Genomic DNA, 8,939 nt, shown 5'->3' with positions numbered 1-8,939 from the left:
ACCTCTGTGAATTTAACCTAACCTCATGACCTGTGTGAATATAACCTAACCTCATGATCTGTGTGAATATAACCTAACTTCATGACCTGTGTGAATATAACCTAACATCATATCCTGTGTGAATATAACCTAACATCATGGCCAGTCTGAATATAACCTATCCTCCTAACCTGTGTTAATATACCCTAACCTCAGTGTGAATATAATCTAACCCCATGACCTGTGTGAATTTACCTAACCTCATGGCCAGTGTGAATATAACCTAACCTCATGGCCAGTGTGAATATAACCTAACCTCATGACCTAACCTCATGGCCAGTGTGAATATAACCTAACCTCATGGCCAGTGTGAATATAACCTAACCTCATGACCTGTGTGAATATAATCTAAACTCATGGCCTGAGGGAATTGTTGACAAACAAGGCAAGCACAAGGCAAATGGCTAAAATACTGGTATTACTTGTGGTCTTCCTGCAGCTGATCTTTCCCTCATTACAAGGCCTTGTTCTGCACTGTGTCCCTGGGTGGAAATAGTAAACTTGGTTGAGGCACAGCTTTGCTTCTTTATCTTTTTCACTGTGCCATTAATGATTGGTCATGGGGTACGGTGATGCATGCAGTGTTGGTCCTTAGGTACAGCTTTTTCTCTAGTAAATCATGGGGGACTAGACTAACGCCAAATGTTGGGGAACTAGCAAGACGCTAGTGCTTCTTACATAGCATGAGATTTTGGGGGTCTTATTCTTGGTTTTATTTTTTTTAACGTTTATGTTTCTTACAAGCATATTTAAATTTACTTACTGTTCTTTGACTAGTATCTGTTCCATGCATCCACTGCCTTTCCACCTGCTAGGCACCTGTAATAGATATTTCTAGATACTCCCTATAATTTGTTCAGATCCTTCCTTATGCACCACTAAAAAATTCTAGAATCCTTTTATCTGCCTATTTTATTTTTGTTGATTATTTGTCTTTTTTGTAGAGGACAAATGAAGCATTTTGAATACAAAGCTAGTCATGGACAACTTGAAATGTCAAGGGAGAAAAGCCGTTTGCTGTGGGTGATAGGTATGTCTTGACGCTCGCCTTAACAAATATTATGACCATATGCTTCCATTACAAAAGCACACATGGAAGAATGTTTATAAAAAAAGCATAACAGTAATAAAGTGAAAAACTGAGGAATTTAATGGTATTTAAAAAAAAAAGAATACTGAAGAGGAAAGAATATCTCTGCAGTATTTTGGTGCCGTTAACCACTGCCTTGTCCTCTGCAACAACTTCTGTCCTAGATGAATAAATATAATGACGAATCTCAGTAGCAATAGGGAGCTTTCATGGGTAGATGCATGCTCTTGTCCCTTTGTGTCTGGTATCTGGAACCAGCAAAATTCTGAGTCTCTAATATATAAAACCAATGTGAAACCATGGTAGGGCCAGGCCAAATAGCCATATCTGTGTTGAACCTGTTATTTGCACTAAAAGACCACATGCTTAGTGGCAACAGGAGTGCTCCATGAAAAGTAACAACAAAGTCAACACTCCAGCAGGCCTGAAGCAAAAAAAAAAAAAAAATAAGCGAAAGGCCACATGACAAGGGGGGCATGGAGGGCTGAGCTGAATGGAGGGGGTGAAAAGTTCAAGTGAAGGGGAAGGAGAGGTTGAGGATGTAAGGTGCCTCGTGGCAGAGGTATGTGACTAAGGGGTCAGAAGGGTATGCAAATGTTATAGGAAAAAAAGAGAAAAATGGGTATGTACAGGGAAAATGCGGGAAAATAATTGTCCAGGATTGGTGGGAGTAAAAGGGGAGGTGAAGAATTAAGGGGTTAAAAGGTGGTGGCATGGGATGGGGGACATTGCTGTTTGAAAAATCTATGCTGGGGACTGCGCTCCCACCCACCCTCCCTTGTTTTCAGAAGGGGTGGTGTATTGTCACAGCAGCAAGGCGGGTTTTTTGTGGGTTCATGAAAGTTAAGGGGGGATAATGGTAAATGTAAATAAAATGGGGAACAGTAAAGTTGGTTATCTTTGGATAGTAAGGTGGGCCTTGCATGACACTAGGTTGTTGTGGAGGCGGAATTGGAGTATAAAGATCTGCTAACTGTCCCCGAGGTGGGGTAAGGCGCCTGGGGGCCTGGTGGTAGATCAGGTACGGTGAAAATGGAGGGGTGTTGTCATGGACCCATACTGTTAAGAATACCTGTTATAATTAAAATGTTGTTGTATTAATAAAAGGGCTGCTGTGGCCAATTTATTCCAAAATATTGTGTATTGGTGTTTTTCTTATATGAAAGGGGGTTGCTGTTTTGAGGGTGGGGAATTTATTGGTGGCAGGAGCGAAGGTTTTTACATATGCCTTACACTGGTCATGTGCTTTCACTTCAAATCCCTCCACAGTTCCTGTCCCACTTACTTTTCTGACCTGATAGAAAATACACTAATGACTTCCTCACTCATAACCTCAACACACGCATGGCTCCAAGACTTTTCTAGAGCTGCCCGACTCTCTAGAGTGGTCTCCCTCGTCCTATTCGGCTTGCTCCTACTTTCTGCTCATTTAAAAGAGCACTGAACACCCATCTTTTCAAACTTGCCTACCCATCTTCTTCTGTTCCTTAGACCCTCACTATATTCCACCACTCCATATCTCCCCTCCTATTGTGTGATTTTTTTCCCCCACGTCCTAGATTGTAAGCTCTTTGGGGGAGGATCCTCTTCTCCTCCTGTGTAACTGTCTGTATCTGTCTGTCATTTGCAACCCCTATTTTATGTACAGCGCTGCATAATATGTTTGCGCTATATAAATCCCGTTTATTATTCATAATTACTCCTGGAACCTGATACATGTTACCTGATACAAAAATACATGTTACTGTAGATTTCACAGATTTCAGGTGTGCATTTGTGAGCAACATTCTCTTTGAATTCTTGTCCTATCTGCTGTTGAATGTGAGACCAGACAACCATTCAACCGCTGTGATGGATGGGTGATCTCCAGGGGCAATTAGACTAATGCTGGGCACCAGGACCCTCCATATAATTGGGGTGGAGAAAATGGGTCGCAGTCTGCCCTTATTGAAAATAAAATGTTGCGCTATCGAGCTAATGCATTGGGATGATATGACCTAGTCTATTTCACACAGATCAGCAGTGTTCAACCTAGAATTTTTTAATGCTGGGTGGTAAGAAATTGTAGGTGGGTGGCAGCACCTGTATTGCAATCCAACTCTTCAGTAACCCAAAAACAGTTTATTGATTACTGAAAAGTGCCAGGTGGTGCATCCGGCTAAAAAGGGCTGGAGAGAACACTGAATCAGTATATGGACCTTAGGCCCCCAGTACTTGTGCTCCCCAACCCACGACTGACAATCAGCATAAAACAGAGGGGAATTTCTTTTTTCTTAAATCACAACCTTAAAAGTCTGTATTACAATCTTCATCAAATGTATTGTACATAAATCTCCCACTCACTGAGGTCATATGTTCTGTGTTTTTTAGGACAAAAGTTTCCCAAATCACTTGAGATTACTCTTACCGGAACTGTGACTTTCAGCTCAGAAAAACACCCCAAAGACCCTGTGGATCCAGTCTGCTCTGGAAATACTGCCTATGTTAAAGTAAGTGGGACGATTCATTACTGCATGGTGGTAAAATAAAGAGATTTGTTATATAGAGGATATTACAACCCTGCAATGGTTTATAATGTTATTAAAAATCCACAAGTTTAGTGAGATTTTATAGACGTTTATCACTGTAAATGAAACTCCCAGGTTTCTTCCTTACTGTCTATTTACCATTGTGCTTTTTTATTATCCCAGAGGAGTCACAAAGCAGTCACACACACGCTGGGGGCAAATTAGAAAGAACCTGAATCAATATGCTAGAATAGGGCTTTAGGCAAGCTGGCAGTTTTATCAACATCCATTCTACCCCATTTAGTGTCCAGTTTTGACCAATTGCTCCATACTGCTGGTTTACTACAATGACCTGAGAATTTTTGCCAGTCTCACTGGACATCAACTAGTCCTTATTCACTTTCCCTGGGTGCCTTGTAGCTCTGAATGTTCAGGAAAGCTGTATGTATGTGGCAGGAAATTGTAATGTATGATAGAGACTTCATATACATACCAAACAATATTGCCAATATTGATATTGTTGTGCCTTTTTTTACAATTTCTTTTCTTCTTTTTGCTTTTTATTACTTCAGCTTTTCTTTAGAATTCCTGACTACAGCCTCACTGGATGTTACACGGACCAGCATTCTATCCAAGTCTTTTCATCTGCAAAGCCAAAAATCATAGCATGTAAGATATTTATAATGCTTTGTGTTTTTATGTTTGGTTTCATTGTGAATTGTTTAATATTGATTCATATTAGTCAGTAAAACAGACAAATAATATCACTTGGAACAAACTAGCTTTTTGTCTGGTGTTAGTTTCCTACGCTCCAATAGCTTCTGAAATGATTCAGAGTGATCTTGGACTTCTTTTTGATTAATATGTCTTTATTTGTAAAATTACACAGACACTACTTAGAGAAGAAACTAGCGTAATACTCATAGTACCGGCCTATTTGGTAAAACCTTACTGTAAATCAAATTATACTAGTGACTAGGGGTCAGCAGGAGGCACCATAGTGGTCCTTTGGTGCACATACTCTTTAAATAGGTGGAGGAGTCCAATCAAATTAGCTATATAGTTTTAGTGAACACATCCATGGATAGGTATGTATACATCTTTATTCTCCTCAAGGTATCACCTGTATATTTGTTGACTGCCTAATCAGGAAAATTTAACATAAAGGTTTTCTTTGTTTTTTTAAGTAATGTAATAAATCTGATTTTTTTATAACATACAATATATTTTACACATAAACAGAAAATAGTTATAATTAGCCTAAGAGACAAAACAGCAGTATCTGCCTGCCTTTGGGCATGGTCTGTCTAGGAGTAAACTTCAGACAGAACCATCCAATAAGGCATGAGATATTTTGGACATTTTAGCATGAGCTATTGATGATAAGCCTGTAACTAATAGACTTTTTATTATAAAGGGAACAAAAAACACAAGTGAAAAGGATCTTACATCTCCATCTGATGTTGCATGAAAGGCTATAAAAAGGTCATATGCAATGGGTAAAATTTATTAACGCTCTCCAAGGCTAGAGAGGATACACTTTCATCAGTGAAGCTGGGTGGTCCAGCAAACCTGGAATGGATCTTTTCCAGGACTGAAAACATTTGCCAACAAATAGCAATTTACTTACGAAATCCAATCCAAGTTTTCTGGGTCACCCAGCTTCACTGATAAAAGTGTATCCTCCTCAGCCTTGGAGAGCTTTTAATCAGGCTCAATGTTTCATATTCACTCAAAATGCATAACCAACAGGATTCATTACATTAGTTGTGTTGTTGTAGGGTACATCATGTGTGGCGTAAATGCACAAAATTTTATATGGATTTATATTTTGTTCTAGGTGCTCCAGTCCAGACCCTGCCTTCTAATCATGTTTGCCTTCTTTTGTTTCAGCTCGTGAACTAATTTCTTCACAGTATTACATATGGAATTCCAAAGCACCAGCACCAGTTTTATGCCGTTCATTTTTTGACTGACCTTTCCTCTGTTGTATTTCTAAATAATTAAAGAAACTGTCCAAAAAATACACATTATCTTGTGTCGTTTTAGCTGTTTGCAAAAGTTCCCTTTTACTTTGTAGATTTGGAAAGTCATGATCTGGATCAGCCTTTCTCAAACTTTTTAACATGAAGGACCTTTGAAAAAATGTCCATGTCTTCAAGGAACCCCTGCTATAATTGCTGTATCTTCAGCTCGCAGTATTAGCATGGAGATAAGCAGGAAGAATGCCTCTTTCATTGCTGGCCAGTGGGGAGAATGTCACTCTTACAGATAGCCAAACAGAATATTGGTATCCATTAAACTGACTTGAGAGGCACAAATTGCTCATTTCTCAAGGAACCCTTAGGGTTCCACAGAACTCTGGTCGAGAACCACTGATCTAGATAGTCGAATAACAGCAAAATTCAAAATACAATTCATATTATGACCATAGTGCAATCAAGAAAGATATCAATGCTTTGGAACATGACTTTATATTTGCATAGGATAGCTATGTATATATATATGGCTTCTGTGTTCCAGGTATCTTCTTCACTGCATATGGGAACATCGGTTTGGAATGGGAATTGCTCCACACAGACTATTGGGTTTGTTTATAAAGCAGTAAATCTGACATTCATTGAAACATTCCCTGGTGCTGAATCTTTCCGGTCTATGTTTCAATGGCAGCATAAGATTCTCCACCAAGGAATTATTATTATTATTATTAATAATATTAATATTATTAATAATAAACATTATTTATAATGCACCAACATATTATGCAGAGCTGTGTGTTAAATAGGGGCTGCAAATTACAGACAGTGACACAGGAGGAGGAGAGGACCCCGCCCAGTAGAGCTTAAAATCTATGAGGAATGCTTCAGGGAATGTCAGATTCACTATATTATAAATAGAATCCTATGTGTTCTACACCTATTAAGGATGAAAGTGTTGTGTGCATAGACAAATTGATAACAAATGTTACAAATTACAGGAAAAATGAGAAAATACATTACTGGCTACATACGACTTTTTGGGAATTCCTAGCCCTAATCTGTCGGTTCTGGTCTATTCCAGCAAAGGAGGTCTCTTTCTTCCTGTTTCATTATCAATTAAAAAAAACAATAGGAAAACTAAAACTTCTTCCATGTATTCATTTCAAATGTACAAACCTGGGACCTCATATCCAAGGCTACTCGGGTCCCTGAAGAACATAAATAACTATTAGGCAATTTACACCTGCAGCATTTTATGTGTCATTTAAATAATTAAATATACAACTTGCATTAGAGAAATCCAAAAAGTGCAGTATTTTTCCTTCCCTAAATCATGAATGATTGTAATAACATTTATTTTATGGTGCTCTGACCAACTTATTATTAAACTGTATCTATAAAGCCCCAACATATGCAGTGCTGTACAATAATAGGGACTTGACTACTTTGATATCAATTCATAAGTAGCAAACCCACCTTAGTAAGATGTTCTGATAAAGGCCACATAAACATTTTTTTGTATGTTACATTTCTTAGAAATTGATCATTTCTTCATTGTAGCATAACTACATCCTAGGCGATAAAAGGAAAATACTTGTGAACTTTGAATTGTAATCATCTGGATATTCAGCAGGTAGTGAGTTGCTTTTTTCTTTATTGTTTTTCCAAGTTTTTTTTTTGAAATGGCACCTGCTAGAGTTCTAAACTACTTTCACAATGGCATTCTTCGACAAATTTACCAGCTGTGTCGGAAGGCTCTGATGGATTGTTCTCAGTTCTCAGTTTTAATTTAAAACACAGCTAGTTGGACCGTACTACTAAAAAAACCCAATGGGCCCCACATGTTTTTTAATCATAACACAATGTGCATTACAGATGCCATGAAACAGTTTTTGTCCCACATGGGGCATCTTAGTTTCCGATACACAGCCAGACCAACTGTCTGGTGCCATCTTCTGGATCTTCTCCTTTTTTATGTCTGCAGCACAATACAAAAAAAAACATCCATTGTCCTCCTCACCCCGCAGAAAAAGCTTTTCATTTTGTCTCAATATCTGTCACTTTAAGATACATTTTTGAAGACAAGGTCCGTTTCCCCAGTTTGGTACATGACCTGTTTAATGTCCTCCCTGTGTCTGGGAACTCCTTAGTGTAATTAGCGACCTTTGAACTCGTCAGCTAATCCCAAGCTAGTTTGTATTCCTTGCTCATCTTTAAGACCAGACCTTTCTTTTCTTCTGCGTCCACTTTCACAATTAAAGAAGAAACAGCTGCATTTCAAAGGGATTCCAATTCCAAAACGCTTAATCGTGATTGACAAGTTCTTATACTAAGCTATACGAAAATAAGAGAGTCCTTTCTTGGGTTAAAACTTCAATCATTTTCTATAAAATTATCTCAATATGGATTTTATTAATTTTCTTTGATAAAGATTCTTTGCATACATTTAACTTGAAAGATGCTTTGAGTCTTCAGTATGCCTAAGAGTTTCCTTTGAAGGCCTGAATGGTGTCAGGCTTTCATTTGTATCAGGAAATATTGATAGCGCAATGAAACCTGTATGTAGGGGAGACAAGGGGACTTTGAAGACTGCTGTTTAAGCAGGTGCATTGACATGAGCACATTGGTTTAACAAGTTGTTTTGACAGCTGTCTAGTCAAGTGGATGATGTTATAAGTAAACTATGACTAGTATCTTCTGAAATGTCCTTTGGTGGCCATTTCATCAAAAGTCCTACCTTTGCGTTCTTAGAAGCTCTGGGTAGTAGAATGCTTACCCCCATTCTACCAATCCCGAAGTCTTGATATTATGCTCTCATGGACACATAGGTTGAAAAAAAGACGTGTCCATTCAATCACTAGGGAAATAAACATATCCCGGATAAAACGCTATAGACACAGGTGATCCAGAGGAAGGCAAACAAACTCTTATAAAACCTGGTTCACTTTGCTCCAACATGGGAAGAAATCCTTCCTGATCCATTGAGACAATCAAGATCAACAGTCTCTGTTGTCTTTCATATATATACAGATGCCATGTGTATGTTCCCGAGTGTCTGTACTGATGTCCTAAATTATACCATAGTCATCTGCAAAATAGTTGAGTGTTTCTACAGTTGGTAACTAATCCTACTGCAAGCAGAGAGCTACTGGAAATAATTCAAGGATTGAAAAATACTGCCACGGTGATGATCTTATCTGGCCTAGCATGCGCAATTATTGAGGCTTTATATATTAACACATCATTTATCATCTTAGTGTTGATGGTCATTAAAGCAACTACTCAGTACTTACAGCTTTTGTGGACTTTAGCCAAGAGGTCTTC

General features: G+C 38.4%; 1 protein-coding gene across 3 annotated transcripts in view; it reads left to right on the top strand.

The window, feature by feature from the left end:
• The window catches only part of AP5M1 (adaptor related protein complex 5 subunit mu 1), an 18,744-nt gene extending 13,080 nt beyond the window's left edge, over positions 1 to 5,664 (top strand). For all 3 annotated transcript variants that reach the window (XM_072428616.1, XM_072428617.1, XM_072428618.1), the window contains exons 6-9: positions 984 to 1,069; positions 3,500 to 3,618; positions 4,209 to 4,305; positions 5,530 to 5,664. In XM_072428616.1, coding sequence (XP_072284717.1) covers positions 984 to 1,069; positions 3,500 to 3,618; positions 4,209 to 4,305; positions 5,530 to 5,612 — 385 coding nt within the window. In that variant the 3' untranslated portion in view covers positions 5,613 to 5,664. The remainder of the gene's footprint in view (positions 1 to 983; positions 1,070 to 3,499; positions 3,619 to 4,208; positions 4,306 to 5,529) is intronic.
• The last annotated feature ends 3,275 nt before the right edge of the window (positions 5,665 to 8,939 follow it).

Source organism: Pyxicephalus adspersus, chromosome 12 (genome assembly GCF_032062135.1).
Source record: "Pyxicephalus adspersus chromosome 12, UCB_Pads_2.0, whole genome shotgun sequence".
NCBI classification, from domain to species: Eukaryota; Metazoa; Chordata; class Amphibia; order Anura; family Pyxicephalidae; genus Pyxicephalus; species Pyxicephalus adspersus.
Note: the sequence above shows the minus strand (reverse complement) of the source record. Positions and strands in the feature narration are given on the sequence as shown.